Consider the following 19,568-nt stretch of genomic DNA (forward strand, 5'->3'; position numbering starts at 1 on the left):
ACACTGTCAAAACGGTTTGGAACACTGAGAATGTCTTTTAGATTTCCTTTTAGGCTGTGCTTGTTTCTGGAAGAGTCATACTGGCAGCAGTCCACTATCACGTGTTTGATGGTCAGGACGTTATTACAGTAGTGGCATACTGGAGGGTTTTCTGATGCCATAAGGTATCCATGTGTGAGACGTGTATGCCCTATTCGTAGTCGGTGAATAACTGATTTTTCTTTCCTGTTCATAGAGGAGATATTGACGCGACATAAGCTGGGCTGAACTTCATGCAGCTTAGTTTTTGTTTTACTCCACAGGTCCGCCCATGAGCTGAGGATTTTTTGTTTTACCAATATTTTAAGATCCGTATGGATTTGGACCTCTTGGAAGGCTATGTCAGAAGAACATGCTGCTTTAGCGGCTTGGTCTGCTTTTTCGTTTCCCAATATACCAACATGAGATGGAGTCCAGATCATTATGACTTTTATGTTAGCAGAATATAGTTGGTTACAGATAGTGTGGATTTCCTGGACTAGCGGGTTTTTCGAGAAAATGCATCTTATTGAATAAATCGAGGAAAGAGAATCAGTGCAAATGGCGATTTTTATGCTTTCATTTGAAGTAGGACGGATTGAAGTCTTTAATGCTTGGAGTATTCCATATAATTCTGCGGTATAGATACTACAACTTTTAGGCAATCGCACAGAGCTTATTGTCGTCGTCAGTGTGGACACAGCGGAGCCACAACAGTCTTCATTCTTGGACGCATCGGTGTATAAAATTTCATCAAATTGTGTTAAGTTAAGGATGTTTTGGAAGGATTTTTTAAGGATTAAGTTTGGGGTTTCTGTTTTGTCGAATCTGCATAAATCAGTATTGAAAATTGGAAGATTGTGCATCCATGGAGCTGTCTTGGGGGTATAAATAGAAGTAGTATTGGAGAGGTTGATGGAATCTAATAAAGGAGATAATATTTGTGGTAATGTGAGAGACTGATTGGAAGCGTTTACTGGGGGAGGTTCTATGGGATTGATTAGATTTATTACCGGGTTACTTGGGTTTGCTGATATTCTTACAAAGTATGAAAGTAGAAGCTGCTGCCTTCTTAGATGGAGTGGTGGCTCTGAAAATTCAACGCACAGACTTTCAGCGGGGCTTGATTTGAAAACACCGAGTCATAGTCGTAGGGAAGTATTTTGAATCGTGTTTAGAGACTTTAGTAGGGAGCTACTAGATGTCATATAAAGAATACTGCCATAATCTAGCTTAGAGCGAATTAACGCTCTATATATTTTAAGAAGAGATTCTTCGTCAGCTCCCCAAGAGAAGCTAGCAAGAGATTTAAGTAAATTGATTCTTTGGGTACAGTTTCCTTTAAGTTTCTGAATATGCTGTCTCCAGATAAGCTTTTTATCAAAGGTGATACCAAGAATTGTCAAATAATTAACTGTTTGTAAACGAAGTCCGTTTAGAGTTATAGAAGAATAGTCTATGCTTTTTGGTAAAGTGAATTACTTTGGATTTAGGAGCTGAAAACACAAATCCAGCACGCGTAGACCAGGTGTATATTTTGTTTATTGTGTTTTGTAGCAAAGTGCTGGTGGTAGCTGTGACTCTGCCTCGGCAGTATAATATAATATCATCAGCATATATTGAGTACCTGACTGGTGGTTCTATATATGAGGAAAAGTCATTCATGCTAAGTAAAAATAAGGTAGTGCTTAAGACTGAGCCCTGAGGCAAACCGTTGTCCAAAGCATGTGGTTTTGATATTTTTCCATTTGTTAATACTCTAAAATATCGACTTGTTAAAAAAATTTTTAAAAATAAATAAATGTTACCAGTTAAATTATATTCCGTTAATTTTCTTAGAATTAGAGGTCTTTGTACAGTGTCGAAGGCACTTTGGATATCTAAAGTTACTGCTATGACTTCGCTTCTATTCGAAAATGCATTAACAATGTCAGTATGAAGTGTGACCAGGTTATCCATTGTACTTCGATTTGATCTGAAACCTGTTTGGAATGGGTCAAGAATGTTATTTCTTTCTAGATACCATAGTAAGCGTTTATTGACCATCTTTTCTAACAGTTTACATAGTGAACAAGTGAGAGAAATTGGTCTATATGATTTTAGAAGATTTGGAGGTGAGTCATTCTTTTTAATAGGAATTGTAGTTGCTTGTCGCCATAACGTTGGAAACTGGTTTTGAGACCAGATCTTATTATACAACTCTAGCAGTTTGAGATGTGTGTCTGGATGGAGATTTTTTAAGAATATTGATGGGATATCGTCAGGACCGGCTGCTGAGTTTTTCAATGAAGATATGGCTTCGTTTAATTCTAGGAGATTAAAAGGAAGTATTGATTCCATGAGGCTTTCTTACTTTCTTTTAAAATACGCCTAGAATTGGCCCTAAGTTTTTTAAAATTTATTAAATCCGTGGTGGTACGGGTCTTCCGGAATTTATTTAATGCTTTTTTGCATTGTTTGACAGCTATTTTGCACGACTCATTCCACCACGGAACAGGTTTCTTGGAAGGATCAATCGCGCATTTACCAATACATTCCTCAGCAGATTCAGTTAAACAGTTATTTAATAGTTTTACATCTGTATCTATATCATTGTTAAAAAGTAATTCATCGGTTTTTCCCTTAACAGTGGTTCTGAAAAGATCCCAGTTTGCTTGAGTAATTTTCCATTTTGTTATAATTCTTGAGGGCATTTTTGACTGGTCAGAGATAAGAATAGGAAAATGATTACTATCATAGAGACTGTTTAATGTGTACCATGAAAGTAAAGGAAATATTCCGGGATTACAGAAAGATAAATCTATGGAAGAGAAACTACCTGATTGGATGTGAAAGTATATACTACTTCCTGAATTTAGTAAGTTTATATTTACGTTATTTAGGAAATTTTCGATTGTTTTACCTCTTCCAAATGTGTTTTCGGATCCCCACATAGTATTATGTGCATTAAAGTCACCTACTAAGATAAAAGGTGTAGGAAACTGAGAAGTTAAATCTTCAAGATCGGAACTTATTAAACAGTAGTTTGGAGGGATGTATATGCAACAAATTGTAATTTTGTAGGGACACCAAGCTGTAACGGCTATAGCTTCGAGGTTTGTGTTTAGTGGAAATTCTTTATGGAAAATATCAGTGGAAACAAAAATTGATGCTCCGCCACTGGCACGAAGTTGGGTAGTTCGAATATAGTGGTAACCTGTAAAATTTTTAAGTTGTCCGGAATATTTATCAGTGAAGTTTGTTTCTTGTAGGCATAGAAAGTCGGGAGAAGACTCAGATATGAGCTGTTCAAGGCGTGGACGACGGGGATAAAATCCGTCACAATTCCATTATATCAGTGTGAAGGTTGAAATTAATATGTAGAGTGTTTGGATGTTTGCGAGGTTTGTGAACTATCAGACAGGTATTCTTTATCACAAGCATCCTGGGAATTATCAAGACTGTTTATACTTTCAGAATCATCTGTTGCAGAATGTATTTTAGTTTTAATTTTTTTAATTAAGCGTGTAATTCTGATTTTTGTAGACCTATCTTTAAAATTAGGGTTTATTGATTGCAAAGTTAGAATGAGTGATTTAATATCTGTTGTGAATTTAAATGCTTCTGAGACAGGGTCACAGCTGCCGTAAGCGTTCTCGATAAAGGCAATTATATTATCAGGAGGAACTGCAAAAGCTTCTGGGTTTTGTTTATAGGCTTCGTGTATTGCTTGCTTGGAGTCAGTGGATAGACTGGGGTCGAGAGAAGAACTACGTTTTCGTTTCTTTTTTGTGTTGGAGGTGCTAGAGGAGCTAGGAACTGTTTGTTTGGGAGGAAACATAGTTTGTTCTGTTGCAGGGTTTTCCCCAGATTGAAGGTTCTTATCGCTTATAGATGATACAGATTAGCGTGGCCTTTTCTGTGAAAGATGAGAACTTAAACATAGTTTATCTAACTTTTCAGATATTGTATCATTTTCGCAATTCTCTGGGGAAGAAGACAAATAAAATAGATTTGTTTGGGAGGGAGATGATTCAGAATGAGATGGAAATTGTGTATTCTGTTGCTGTGACGTTGATTCGGTGGGGGGATTTGGGAGGACATGGGAAACAGTAGGATTTTCAGATGATAAGTTGTCAGATGAAGTATTGGGGCAATTAGAAGCAACATGTCCTGATTGTTTGCATAAGAAACATTCCATTTTGTCCGTAGACAGAAAAATTCTATTATCATTGCCTTCAAAAGGAATTAACAAGGAGGTGTGAAGCTCAAAATTATCAGAGGGAGGAAAAATATATACTTGACGGCGGAAGCTAAGGATGTGGGAGTATTCATCACCTGGAATGCCCGCTTTGAGAAAGGACACGGGGGAGGCTATTTGGAAACCAAGACTTTTCACTGCATTTTCGGCCAGTTCATGGGGAATGTAAGGAGAGATGTTCGAAATTAATATTCTTTTTGTTGGGGAGACAAGTTTACGAATACTTAAAATAAGGCGTCCGATTTGAACGGTTGGATGGGATTTCAGAAGTTGATCAACGAGATTTGAGTTCACTAGATATATGCAGATCCTATTGTTAGATATTCTGGATGCAAAGGAAATATTTTTTGGTCCGATGATGTCACTAATGGCTTTAACGTAGTCTAGAAGTTTAAGGTTTTCTTCTGCGTGAAGAACTATCGCCTGTTCTTTTTTTGGGAAAGATGGTTTCGGTGTAGATTTTGCAGCGGTTACGTATGAAAGAGATGTAGTTGCTGGAATGTTGTTTGTAGCAGTTTGAAGGGCCATTGTTAAGGTAGAAACTGTAGGAGTATTGTTTATATTTGTACTGTTCATGTAAATACAGACAGTAACCTCGTTTTATTTCTCTTCTTTAACTAATTTTGCTATCCAAATTTGTATTAAAATCCATTGAATTGGATGGCCAGCAAGAACCAGCAGACTGGTAAAACCGGTCTCTGGTATGCACTTTGTATAAATTAAATATAATTTATATGATTTAATAATATAACAAAAGCAATACGTACAAAACTTGTCCAGAAATCACCTTTCGAAATTACACTATTAAATCTAAATTAAACACTAATTACTACCGATAAGGCAAACTGGATTTTAATTGTACTTGGCACACGTCTTACTCGTTCGAATGCTAGAACAGGAATCAAAAATTTGGTATTTAAAACCCATTAAATTCATGACTTTTTCCTAATGACAGATTATGAAACCGGGCATTAAATTAGTTAGGACTAGTGTAATATATTGTATACTGTCTTTCGATATGGCAGTAAATATAGACATTTTTATATACCTACATCCTAGATAAAATAAATCACTATAGTTACTAATTCTTTTACAGGCATTTCCATCAGAACAATCGAAAGAATAACAAGCGAGGTAAAATGTTCTTTGAAAAATACCGGCAGAGTCCATTTTTCCAGTCCAGGCAAAAAACGAGTCAGTAGATCAATCATAGATTTGCCGGAATACCAAATAAGCGACATTCGCAGAATAATTTACGATTTTTATAAAACAGAAAAATGTCGGGTTACGGTAAAAAAATTAAAACAAAAAATTCACAACGATTTGGATATCACAATTTCACAAACATCTTTAAGGCGACTTCTACGCAAAATGCAATTTCGTTGGAGGAAAACCGAAAACAACTGAAAAGTGCTTGTAGAAAAAAGTGCAATAAGAGCTTTGAGAATAAAATATCTCAGGCAAATCAAATATTTTCGGAGTCAAAATAGGCCAATCGTGTATGTTGACGAGACCTACTTACACAGCGGTCATACTTCTTCAAAGAACTAGACTGACGAATCAACCAGGGGGTTATTTTCAAATATTTCCAAAGGTCAACGACTAATAATAGTGCATGCCGGTGGGGATATGGGATTCATAAAAAATGGCTTATTAATCTTTAAATCAGATTCAAAATCAGGGGGTTACCACTCTGAAATGAATTCAGACAACTATGGAAAGTGGTTACAAGAACATTTATTACCTAATTTACCTGCTAACTCGGTATTAGTTTTTGATAACGCACCTTATCACAGCATTCAGTTGGAGCCGGCGCCTACATCAAACTCAAACAAAAATCAAATGATAGAATGGTTGATGCAGAAAAATATTTCATTTACACCTAGTGCTTTAAAACCTGAACTGTATGAAATAATTAAATATCATAAACCTCATCATGTAAAATACAAATTCGACGAAATTCTACGTGCGCATGGCCATATTCCTTTACGTTTACCTCCTTACCATCCTGACCTAAACCCTATTGAACTAATATGGGCTACAGTCAAAAATAATATAAGGCAGAAAAATGTTACATTTAAGCTAGCTGAGGTACAAAAACTCGCCGAGGAAGAATTCACTAATATTGATGCAAATGAGTGGAGAAAACGATGTTACCATGTCATTAAGAAGGAAGATGAGTATATGGACAGCGAGATAGTTGCTGATAACGCCACGCAAATAGCTCCAATTATTATAAATCTTGACAGTGACTCTTCCAGTACAGAGTTTTCTTCTGCCGAAGATGAAGATGAAGAAAATTATTAACAATCAATTTATTTTCAAATAGATACCACTTATTAAATAATATTATAAACCAATGGCTTACTATTTAAATTGAATAAAACAAAATTACAATTTCATCTTTCTAATAATATATTAAAGCTTGCGAAAAGTATTACTTTTTTAATTGTGTAATAATGATTTGACCTATACTGCTACGCTACTGAATATACTTATCAAAAATAGTAAACCAATAGGATGAATCATAGGGCGTAAACATAATTTATTTCTCTGTGACGTTGTGCGTACTCTCTCGCCAAGTTAGCTGGCGATGATTGTAATGTTCACAGTTGTGATAAAAAATGGAAATTCGCAAAAACGAAAAAGCTGGTCCTATATACATACCTTATCAATACGTCACAATAATTAAAAGTGCTAGGAAATCCGGAAAGCCGTTTACAGTACAATTTTACTGAAGATTCCGAAAAACAGAAACTAATTTGGAACGATTTTGAAGTATTAAAATTTTTGAAAGAAGAACCATATGAAGGGTAAGGGGAAAAAACAAACGATGTCCATTTTATAAGAATTTCAGGTAATCAACTCATTGTGTTGACAATATCCGGTCCCAAACACGTGCTAAATTGTATGGGAATAATACCAACGGTGTCCAAATAAGAAAGTATTAGAAAATACCCATACTGGTTTAAAACAAACGTTGTCCGCGCGGTACTGGTAAACAACCGACGTAGTCCAACTAGTTGCATAGCAACGACAGTTAACAGGGCGTGACAATTTTACGTCATGTTTTGTTCTTTTCGTCTTTCGCGGCAGTTTATGTCAAGATGAGTTCGAGTGAAGAATATTTGTGTGACGATCTGTTAAAAAAAACCAAGAAACGACAGAAAATTGGTCGAACTGCAGATGTAATGAAAAAGTTAAGATTGCAGGCTCACGAGTTAGGAGATGATTGTAAGTGTAAAAGACTGAAGTGTTTTGAAAACACTACTGCTCAAGAGAGGCAAAACATACTTAACGGATTCAATCAACTAGGATCAATTGATGCTCAAAACTGTTATTTAGCTGGATTGATTGCTGTATTGCCAGTTGTAAGTCGAAGGTCACGACAAGTCGATGGAGAACAACACCATGATGCTACCTACCGCTACAGAGTACGAGTGAAGAGAGAAAACATAGAAGAAATATCTGTCTGCAGTAGTGCTTTTACTGCAATGCATGGTATTACTAGATCTAAGTTGGTTCAGATTCAAGCATCTCTGAAAACATCCGGACTTGCTCCTGTCGACAAAAGAGGAAAGCATTCTTCGAAACATCGTCAGTTAACTTCTGATTTGAGTAACCAAATTCAGCAACATATTGCTTCATTTCGGGGCAGGTTAAGTCATTATAGCATTCAGGACTCGAAAAAAGTGTATTTAAGTGAAGAGTTAAATATTATGAAAATGTTCCAAATGTTTAAAGAAAAGTATCCTATTGCATCTGTTTCTTATGACACGTACCGAAATATCTTTAATAACAAATTCAACATTTCATTTGGATACCCAAGGGCAGATACCTGTAGCAAGTGTGATGAGTTTAATGCAAAAATCAAGACTTTTTATTCTGTTGACGATGCAGCACAGATAAAAGCTCTATCTACTGAAAATAACTTGCACAAAAGTCGTGCCCAAGTTTTCTATGATAGAAAACGAGCTGCCCGAATAAAAGCTAGGAGAACTTTTGAATATAAATCAATCGTCATGGACTACCAGAAAAACATTTCGCTACCCAACATCAGCACTAACGATGTTTATTATAGGAGACAACTTTCTATGTTTTCTTTCAACATTCATGTGCCGTTTTTTTACATATCCTGAATATGTGTCAAGGAAAGGATCCGACGAGGTATCATCGTTTTTTTTTTAATGAACTACCAACAGAAGTCCGTCATCTTCACATTTTCTGCGACTCTGCTGGTGGACAAAATAAAAATTTCACAGTTGTTCGGCTACTTCATTACATTGTCCCAGTGACGAAAAAGAAGCAACAGCTAAATCTACGTCAATTTTCACGTCGACTGAAAGAAGCCAAGTGTAAAATCAGCTAGTGGGCGGGGCCTACAATAGCTGGTAGCCTTGGAGACGCTCAGTCGGCGCGTCCTGAAGAATTTAGCGGGAAATCTACCACGTGTAGATAATTCCGCAGTTTAACCGAGTTTTTTAACTAGTAATATTTGATTCTGGTTGAATAACAAGGCAATTGCGGATAGTTTACACGTGCAACTGGGCGTAAAGCCCTCGGGACACTGCACAGAGCGTCAGGGAGACACTGCTCTGCCCTTTTAGGAGGGTAACCAGAAACAGATACTGATCTGTGCAGTTGTGAACTCAAGAGGAACCCTCTTATTGCACTAAAAAGAGTGATCATCCGAGTAGGGCCTGGGGAGACACCCAGAAGTGTGCTGGCAGCGGCCAGCAGACGAAAAAAAAACAGAGTCTTTCAAGTAAGCATCTCAAAATGTCGTCCGAACGCATCTTGCGTTCTCATAGCCGCCAGGCACTCGATGTCGATTCCATAACCGAATTCTCACCTATATCTCCTGCTAGCTCGATAGCATCCCTCCCTGTAAGACCACCCTCCAGTGCCTCTGAGGCAGCAACAGAGTACCACTCTACTGACGACGAGCTAAACTCCCTCCTTGACGAACTTGAAAACGTTAATCAACTCCAATTTTTCTGTTCGCAGATCCAGAGAAAAATTAACCTGCTAAATAACAAGCAAAAATCCCAAAAATCCACCGATAAAAGCTCTAAAAAAGCGATAAAATCCAAGAAAAATCCCGATTCCCGTCCCACAACCCCCCAAAATCACTCACAATCCACCGATACAGGAAGTAGGAGACCTGTACAACGCGCTAGAAGCGTCTCTCCTACCCCTGGAACCTCGAAAGACACTACAACAAACCATAAACCCTCAAACCTACCTATAAACCCTCCTAGACCGGCATCGCCGGCTCAGAATGCCCCGAAAACGCAAAAAAATGCGCCGATTAACACTACCACCGACCCAAACGTGAAGAAAATCTTCACGTATCGAATAGAAAACATCACAGATGACCTCAACTCACAATCAATCCTCTTCAGAGTACTTAACTCTAACGGGCTACTCCGTAATTATGACTCATTTGTAGTCAAGCCCCATCTAAAAACGGCTTTCCTGAACAGTCTTTCAGCTTTAAACGCAGCTGAACTTCAAACAAAAATACGTAACGTCACTGGCAGAGACCTAACGGTTTCTTCCTCTGTCAGACGGAACAGAAACGCACGAAAACACACACAACCTTCCACCCAGGCTAGTTTCCATCTAGTCATACGAGGGGTGGACAAAAATTTATCAAACGAGGAGATTGAAGAGCAACTTACAATCTCTAAGTTTCCCTACTCCAAAGTGGCGTGAATCATCTCGAAAGCCACAAACTCGCCCACTGCTCTAGTTAGAGTATTTACAGACTCCGAAACTCACTATGCTGAGGCTCTTAGAGATAAAATCCGCATCAACGGAGAGAGACTCACCTGTGAGATGCCATTATCAGCCACTGTTGCTCCTATCCGACCAAAATACTGTAGCAAATGCTGCAAAAGTGGACATCTCGCCTCTTCTTGCCAAGCGAGAACTCCACGATGCCCTAACTGTGGACAAGAACACAGTGCTAATCAATGCCCTAATCCACAAAACCCAAAATGCCCTAATTGTGGTGGTGACCATCCGGCGCATTCTCCGAGATGCCCGGCTAGGAGAGCGATCCCTGAGAATCCTGACCACATCCAACCCATCTTTCCTTATAGACAAGATCCTCCATATCCTCTCTCTCAGGATCTGAAATATCTAATTTATTATAACAATCTAGTACTAATGAACTTGTTCCCTGCTCGACAGGGAGACATAATGCAAGCGTCGAACAATGTAGTACAGGCATTGTTCGGACATGTAGTTAACCCGCTGCAGCACGGGAACAATGTTGCATTCCGATTTGTTCCAGTATATTAAAGCAACTAGTTTATGAATAACAGTGTTTTAGGGACAGTTAACTGCCAGGGTGCCAGTAGAAAACACCACCTAATTAAACACCTCCTACATACCTATAATATCCAAATCCTATCACTTACTGACACCCTACTTAACCACACTCCCTCATTCACCAACTATAATGTTTTCCATCGCCCGAAGGACTTTGTATCTAGAGGGAATGGCATTCTAGTTAAAAACAATATTCCATGCACACCTCATATTATCCCTCCTAATGCCAATGTCCCAGATACTGACTTCCTGGCAGTTGATATACACCTAAAAAATAATGAAAAAATCACGATAATCTCGTATTATAGACATCTACATATGCCACTATCTGATGAGCTTTTTGAGTAATTCTCCACACTCAATAAGGCCATCCTATTAGGCGATCTCAATTAACGACACACACAATTCGGAGACACATCAAACAATCAGGATGGTATTCACCTGACTGATTTATTACTAGAACTCCCCATAATTAGAATTGAGAATTCTAACCAAACCTATTTCAATCACAATGGAATGTCCATCATCGATCATATACTATGTACTGAAAACATGATAGGAAGATTCGATGATGAATGTTTCATAGGTGATTCAATCACGTCAGATCATTTACCACTACTGGTAACACAAATCTGACGGAACCACAAATAGAAATTCCTATAAAAAGACGAGATTATCGAAGAGCCAATTGGGACCTTTTCAAAAACTTCATTAATAATAATCTACCCGAGTTAGGCCATATAACAAACACTGATCAAATAGACACAGCTATAATTCAAGTAGATAGCCTCATAACAGAGGCTATCGAATAGCAATCCCACAAACCACGTACAACAAATATTCCCCGGCACTCCCGGCACGCATCGTAGCCAAAATAAAACAAAAACGCCGTCTCCTGAGGGAATATAAAAGGTACAGAGACCCACTAACAAAAACAGAATATAACAGGCTCTCTGCGAGTATCAGACTAGAAGTAAATGCGCTGAAAAACCAACAATGGAGAAGCATTACTTCGACGCTGGACTACAAAGAGGGCTCAAAATTCTGGAATTTGTTTAAAGTCCTAACAAAACAAAAATCACTCCCAATCTCACAATTAAAAATTGGAAATAACATTATTTCTACACCCAAAAACAAAGCGGAAGCGTTTAAAAACGTTCTCCAAAACACATTCCGTTCTCCGGATAACCCTAACTTTTGTGCTAACTTTAAAATTCAAACCGATCTACAAGTCCGTGAAATACTCAACACTCCAATCCGTCTCGAGGACATCATCAACAGTTCGATGATGGCCCCCACAGACGAAGAAACAATTAAAGAGCTGTGTTTCGTCAGTAAAAACACAGCTCCTGGCCCTAATAGCATACACAACAAATGCTTAAAACAATTACCTCCGAGTATTTTCACAGTTATAAAGACTATAGTTAATGCATCCATTAAGTTTTGCTATTTTCCAACCTCATGGAAAATTTCAAACACAATAATGATTCCAAAACCAGGCAAATCCCGGACAAATCCTGAATCATACAGACCTATCTCACTATTAAATACACTAGGCAAGATTTACGAGAGACTCCTTAAAAAGAGACTCATAAACTTCCTAGAAGAAAACAATATCATCCCTAATTTTCAAATTGGATTCAGGCCGGGACACTCAACCCAAAACGCATTAACAGAAGTAGTCTCTCATATCTCACAGTGCATTAATTCCAGAAATCATCTTGTTGTAGGCACGTTCCTCGACATCCAAAAAGTATTCGATCAGGTCTGGCACACAGGCCTGATAAGAAAGCTACAATCAATTGGATTGCCACATCCCTTTATAATATTAATGCACTCTTATCTATCAAACAGAACGGTCAGAGTTAAAGTAGCGAACGAAGTTAGCGAACGATTCACTCCTGAAGCAGGAGTCCCTCAGGGTTCCGTATTGGCTCCCATATTATATAACATATACACTTCAGATATACCTCAAGATCCGAGAGACTCCGTAAAAACCCTTCTGTATGCGGACGATACGGCTCTTCTCTCCATAGGCAGGAGGCCAACGGTATTCAATAGGGCTCAAGAACAGCTTAATTATATTAATGACTGGTATGCAAGGTGGCGAATAACAATAAACGCGGATAAAACACAAAATATCGTGTTTAGACATCCGACGTACAGAAATCCGCCCTTATACCTAAACCAGACGAGGCTCGAACACAAATCCTCTGTGACCTACCTTGGAGTTACAATATCTAAAACTCTAAGCTGGGACGCGGAGGTTTGTAATGTACTTAAGCAAGTAGGACGACGAGCAGCGTTACTGGGTGGTATAAACGGAAAATTCGGTGCCACAAACAAAGCGACACTATTGCACATATATAAAACCTTCATAAGGCCAATTATTGAATACCGTGCTCCTTTGTTTACGACAATAAAACGTAGACAAAGGAACAAAATCCTAGCATGCGAGAGAAAGATCCTTCGTAAAATATGCAGAAAGGTTAACTTCTATCCATCAGAATTAATACACATAGTTGCTAATAACATAGACAAAATCACAACCCGAATCCTATCCCTAGGCAAGAGATACACCTTGCGGACTATCCAGGGTCGCAATACCAGGGCCCAGAGAGTTCTCAAGATGCCTTGCCATCCTAGAGGGCACATAGCAGTCAGAAAACCTAAAAATAAAGTTCCACATCTCCCATCCGTCCTACTTAACATCGTAGGCACGGATCTCCCTGATGACTACTATGATGTCCTCGAATCAACTCCTTATGAGTACCGCGTAAATAACTAAAAGGACAGGGCGAGTTGGTTTCTGTGGTTCCCAACTCATTGCACAATAATACCTGATCCTAGGTGAGGTTGTAGCCACAGCTATCCTCCACGTTTGAAAAAAAAAGGCCAAAACAATCTGCTAAAGAATTGTTTATTTTTTAAAGAGTTGAGGTATTAAAATTAACCGCCAAACCGTTGAAGAAGATGTCCAAAGTAACAGCATCGAGCCGTCCCCACCCAGGCCATCAAACACCAACCGAAGCAGAGATACGTAAGTCCCTCCTAATCCGCCGACCGCATACGCTGATACCGCGACAACCAACCCCGTGAAAGCGTCGCTTGGCTCATTTGCATAATCCTCCGGACGACGAATTACAGTGCAATACACTGGTTCAGACGCTGGAGGGGACGTAGATGGGTCAATAAGCGACAACGGCGAATAACGGAGAGGTTGACGGCAGGTATTAGCATAATTAACACCAACCACCGGCGACTGCTGAAAATCCGATAACCGATGCTTGCCCCTGGCGCGCTCAGCCGTTGTCGAAATTACAGTGCAATACACTGGTTTTTACTTCGGCTATAAGCGCGCTAGAGAATTAAAAGCAAACGGATAGTTGGATTAAAGTAGTCAAAGAAATAAAATAAAGTTACATACGCCTAATATGCAATGACAAGCGGCAATACCAATTCTCAGCCTTAAAACCGATTCTAGTCCTGACATTAACGGCAAAATAAGACCCAAACAAACAAAATTCCATTCCCTGAAGAGGCAAAGGCCTAAAGCGGGGGCTCTCGCAAGAGAGAAAGTTACGAGACTAGCAGTACATTGTCCATGACATAAAGCGTCTAGATACTATTCAAGTTACATTCCCCATTAGAGGACATTCGTATCTAGAATGTGATAAAAACATGGGCTTGATAAATTTGAAGACTAAGATGGAACTACCCGTAGATTGGATAAATGTGTTAAAAGATGCAAGAAAAAAGCCGGAACCGTTCAAAGTTATAGACGTGGACCAGACATTAACGAAACAGTGGACTACATTTCTCCAAGAAAAATTTATTCGTAAGTGTCCAATAGCTCTGCAACAAGTAAGAGAAATTCGATTGGTGAAAGACAAACGCGGATTGGTTTTTTACCGAACCACTTATAATGGCATTTGGGAAAGCAAGCAAATAACAGGTAGATCAATAAAATCTGTTGTTCCAAGAAAAATGAAAGATGGCGAATTTGAGCTACCAAGTCAAGCATACCATAGACCATTACCGATTTCCCAGGCTAAGTACAACGATTTACAAGTTTTAAAACGATTTTGTCTTCAAAATGCTCAAGAATTTTACGAAACATTGCTATACAAAAATCTCTGTGTAGGCTTATGTAGAAAGTGGACAACGTTGGTTTTTAACAAGTTATTTGTGACGTTAACGTGCTTTTTTATTTTTTCAACAAAATCTAATAATGTTAAGTTCGTATTCTTTTGTTTAGATATTAATAATATAGTAACAAACTACTTAAAAATATTTGTATGCAGTTTTATTTATTTCTAAGATCATAACCAGCAGATTAGTCACGTTGATTAACTTTTCTCTGTAAGTTACTTTTGTGACATCGTTTGTTTTTCCCCTTACCCTTCATATATACTTCATTATAAAACTTCTTATTACCAGCGTGAATTTAAATCGATCAACATGCGAAATAAAAGAAGAAAAATGTTGGATGCTAATGAAGTTATTCCTTGAAAAGCTATACGATCAGCCAATTGCTTTAAAAGAAAACAAATAAAAAGATCTCAAAGATTTATACATAGTACTAAAATTACTGTAACCGTGGTAATCTTTAAAATTAGATTTTCTCAAAACTTGTTTTTGGAAGATACGACACTTGTCATCTCAGGGTGCGATGTGACAATCACCACAGATATTTGGACATCTGTGTCAAATGAGTCTTCCATATGTGTATCTTGTCACTTTGTGGATTCCCAATCTGAATTACAAAGAGTAGTTTTAGCGACCAATGTAATCAATGAAAGCAAAACTGCTAGAAATATTGCAAGAGTTCTAAGAGAAATTTTTGATGAATGGAATATCTTTGAGAAAATATCGTGCATAGTTACGGATAATGCAGCTAACATGCTAAAAGCATGTGAATTATTACAAAAAACCCATATTCCATGCTTTGCTCAGTCATGAAATTTGGAAGTGCAAACTTCCAAATTAATTTAATTCAACCACTTCTAAAGAAATGTAAAGACATTGTACCTTTTTTAAAATCTAGTCCCACAGTGACATTAAGATTTAAAGAAGAACAGATGCAATTTTGGAATACTTATGAAAAAAATAAGGAACCTTACAAATTGCTAAGAAGTTCCAACTAGAAGTTCCATCAAAAAGATGGCTTTAGAAGTGTTATAAATGCCTAGCAAGCATCCTGCTTCTTAGAGCAAGAACTAGGAGTTATTATACATGAACGTGGACAAACGAATATAAATGATGAAAATTTCAGAGAAGACACTCAGCTTAGACAACTAAAAGCAATTTATTTGCTTTTATGGAACAGAGAAAGAAAGATAAAAGCAGGAATATAAAAGCTGATGCAATAATAATTAAAAGGCAGTATCTCGAAAGACAGAACTCCGCACAAGAAACTGATCCATTATTGTTTTGGAAGGTAAGCCATTCTTTTGGTGTTGAACTGAAAACTAATTTATGAATTTTAGTTGAACGAGACCGTGATCATGGGCGCCCATAGGGGGCAGTTGCCCCCCCCCCCCTCCTATCATTAGTAATATTATTTAAAAAATCAGTATGTATGTAGGGGAGAGGGGGTTAGTGTGGACATAGTTAATTATTTAAAAACTCGCATTTAAATCTGCCGCCCAGTCTGTTCAGGAAGTGACTATTAACGCCACCGAACACCACGTAAAAGTTGGTTGAAATATTTTCTATAATATGGCCGCCAGTGACAGAAAGTGATTTTGTGTGTTGTATCCATTTATTTTCACACGGTAAGTAAAATTATACTAAAATTGAAGTTATTGAACTAATTGTATACCTAAGTTAGTGTATGGCTTCTGGAATATTTAATTACTAAATTTGATATGGAATGAGATAAAATTATCATTTTTCGAAACGTCATTCCATTGTTACTGTCAAACATGGCGTTCGGGGTTAGTGTGGACAAATCATCAGCTGTCCACACTAACCCCACAAATGATTATATTTCCAAAAATCATGTGATAAAAATCGCTTTTTTGTTTCAGATGAGGACTTACAGTAGAAAAACGGCGAGAGCTGATATTGATGAAAAAGTTGTAGAGCGTGCAATAAAGGATATCCTAAGAAAAAAAGGAAGCTTGAGAAATATTGCAGAGAAATATGAATTGAAAAAAAGTATGCTTCACAAAAGAGTCATTTTGGCTAAGAGGAACCTTCAAGATGCTAATATACCCTCTGGTGATGATTCAGGTAACGAAGATGAGTTAGAAATTGTTAGCTTGAATGTTTCTGGCGTCAATAAATTTCGAGGTCGCCAAATATTTTCTGATGAACAAGAACAACACATTGTCAATTATCTTAAGAAGGCGTCTCGATTATATTATGGCTTGACTTACAAGCAGGCTTGTACCCTAGCTTTTGAGTATGGTAGTGCTCTACAAATAGAAATTCCTTCGAATTGGACTAAAAATAAGATAGCAGGAAAGGACTGGATATATTCATTTATGAAACGACATGGAGATTTATCTCTTAGAAAACCTGAAAATACAAGCATAGCACGAGATGCAGCCTTTAACAAAGCCAACGTGGATTTATTTTTTGATAATTACATTGGAGTTTTAGATAAATTTAAAGGAAGGCCAGAAAGGATAATAAATTTAGATGAGACAGGTATACCCACGGTCTTACCACCACCCAAACGTATAATACAAAAAACAAATAGGAGCTGTGGCCTCTCAACAACGCGGTGAAAATGTTACAATGTGCGGAATTATAACAGCCACTGGACAAGCAATACCTCCAGTTTTCATATTCCCCAGGAAGAATATGAAAGACCGGTTCTTAGATGGTGCACCAATAGGGAGCATTGGTCTGGCTCATCAGTCTGGCTATATGACTGCGGAATTATTTTTAGAAGTACTAAAGCACATAAAAATGCACTTAAGTGCTTCTAAAGAAAACCCTCTACTGATATTAATGGATAATCATTCAAGTCATATAAGTTTGGAAGCTATAAACTTAGCTAGAGAATCTGGAATTACTCTTTTATCGTTTCCGCCACATTGTAGCCACAAACTACAGCCGCTAGATGTTGCAGTATATGGTTCTTATAAAGCTGCATTACGGGTTGCAATGGGAGACTGGCTTCAAAATCATCCAGGCAGGCCTATACAAATATATGATGTTGCTCAACTGTGTGGTATTGCTTTTCCTGTGGCATTTACAATGAAGAATATAACATCTGGATTCAGATCTGCTGGTTTATGGCCAATAAATCGTCTTGTATTCACCGATGAGGATTATGAAGCTGCCGAAACAACAGATAGGAATCAAGAACCACCAACAGCAATGAACCCAAGAAATCCTGAAGATCCTTAGCGAATATTAGAAGTTGCTTCAATCTCCACAAGACTGCTACCTGTAGCTCCCATTACGCTTTCACCATCAGTAGCAACTACATCAACAGCTGTAATTACTCCTGAGAGCTGCCGCCCTTTTCTAAAAGCAGATCGCTCATCAAACTCCAAAGCAAGAAAAAATAAAAAGTCGACTATTTACACGAGCACACCAGTGAAAGATCAGTTGGAAGCTGAAAAAGAGGCTAAAGATTTGAAGGAAAGACGTGCGCAAGAAAGAGCTGAAATGCGAGAAAAGAATAGAGTGAAGAAATCTCTTTCCTATGAACCAAAAAGGAGTAGGAAAGAATCTTCCTCTTCCAATTCTTCTACAGAAGTAATACTTGAATCAGAGGATGAAGGCTGGATGGAAGATGATGGTCAGGACAACGATATTTTTATGGACAAACAAATGGAGAAAAATGATTTCGTACTTGTAAAATTTATGGGTAAAAAATCGGTAACACACTATGTTGGCCAAATCGTAGATATTCGAGATGTGGAGGTACAAATTAATTTTTTAAGGAAAAAAGTGAATAATTTCGTATTTCCCGAAGTTGAAGATGTCTCAGTTGTCGACAAGAACGATATTGTCTGAATTTTGGAGCACCCAGTAGACACTGGCACGAAAAGGCAAGGAAGATTATTTTCATTTAATATTAATTTCAGTTCTTATAATGTATCGTAGTTTCTTTTTGTTAACATAAAGTTTTCAGTATTCCTGTATATGTTTTACTATGCGTCCACTATAACCCCATACTCTGTCCACTTTAACCCCACCACGGGGTCATTGTGGACAAATTATTGATTCCGATTTGTATCAAAATATTTGTTCTATTAAGAAAGATACAAATAAAATATTCACATCGAAAGTTGAGTTGATGTTTACAGTAAATATGTGAGGTGAGTTCAGCAATAAGAATCTTATACACATTTTTTAATTTGCTAATAAGTAAAAATGGTCCACAGTAACCCCCTTCTTCCCTAAGTGTATTTAAAAAAAATACATTATACTTCGCTTCATTCCATCAGTCTAGAACACAAATGGCATCACTGCTTTGCTAGTGAAGTACGCACTTGTTGAAAGTAAATAAACCAAATCTGCATCCCGTCACACCCGGTCTGGCCTCATTCTTGCTTTTAGTGTCGTACGCATAAGTTGCTATAAAGTGTTTTTTGTGTTAGTGCTCAATAATGCCGAAAAGAAAACATAATATATCAGAAATTGTAAGACAGCTACGAGACCTTCAAAATGCTGTCACAGAATTATCAGCTAACAACTCCTCATGTAAGTAATTTAATAAATTTTGTTACGGTTATTGGGAATTTTCCAACGCAAATATAACATTACTCATCTATGCATGCATAGCATCGAACCGGCTGCGGCTGACGGTGTCTTTGTTTACTTGTTTACAAAATTATAAGGTTAACATTGCACGTTAGATATTTTATGGGATTACTACGTAACGGTGTGTAGGGATTTACCTTTTTAAAGGCCCTACCACACAATATTTTGCCGTATTTTCAATAAGTAAAATACACAGACTGAATTAAAAAATGGTGTGCAAGGATTTACCTCATAGAGGCCT

General features: G+C 37.7%; 2 protein-coding genes across 2 annotated transcripts; both read left to right on the top strand.

The window, feature by feature from the left end:
* The first annotated feature begins 5,956 nt into the window (after positions 1 to 5,956).
* On the top strand, positions 5,957 to 7,075 carry LOC140450903 (uncharacterized). The gene is made up of 2 exons (XM_072544584.1): positions 5,957 to 6,518; positions 6,954 to 7,075. The coding sequence occupies exons 1-2, from the start codon at positions 5,957 to 5,959 to the stop codon at positions 7,073 to 7,075; spliced, it is 684 nt and encodes a 227-aa protein (XP_072400685.1).
* A 10,269-nt stretch (positions 7,076 to 17,344) lies between these two features.
* Positions 17,345 to 17,962, top strand: LOC140450905 (uncharacterized). The gene has a single exon (XM_072544585.1). The coding sequence runs from the start codon at positions 17,345 to 17,347 to the stop codon at positions 17,960 to 17,962; it is 618 nt and encodes a 205-aa protein (XP_072400686.1).
* Positions 17,963 to 19,568: the final 1,606 nt, after the last annotated feature.

Source organism: Diabrotica undecimpunctata, chromosome 9, assembly GCF_040954645.1.
Source record: "Diabrotica undecimpunctata isolate CICGRU chromosome 9, icDiaUnde3, whole genome shotgun sequence".
Lineage (NCBI taxonomy): Eukaryota > Metazoa > Arthropoda > Insecta > Coleoptera > Chrysomelidae > Diabrotica > Diabrotica undecimpunctata.

What these genes read in the sequence shown, in the direction of transcription:
- LOC140450905 (XM_072544585.1), top strand. Translation starts at nt 17,345, where the DNA reads ATGTGCGGAATTATAACAGCCACTGGACAAGCAATACCTCCAGTTTTC.
- LOC140450903 (XM_072544584.1), top strand. Translation starts at nt 5,957, where the DNA reads ATGAATTCAGACAACTATGGAAAGTGGTTACAAGAACATTTATTACCT. An exon ending in TCTTGACAGTGACTCTTCCA is followed by an intron (nt 6,519 to 6,953) that starts GTACAGAGTTTT and finishes AATAATTAAAAG; the next exon opens with TGCTAGGAAATCCGGAAAGC.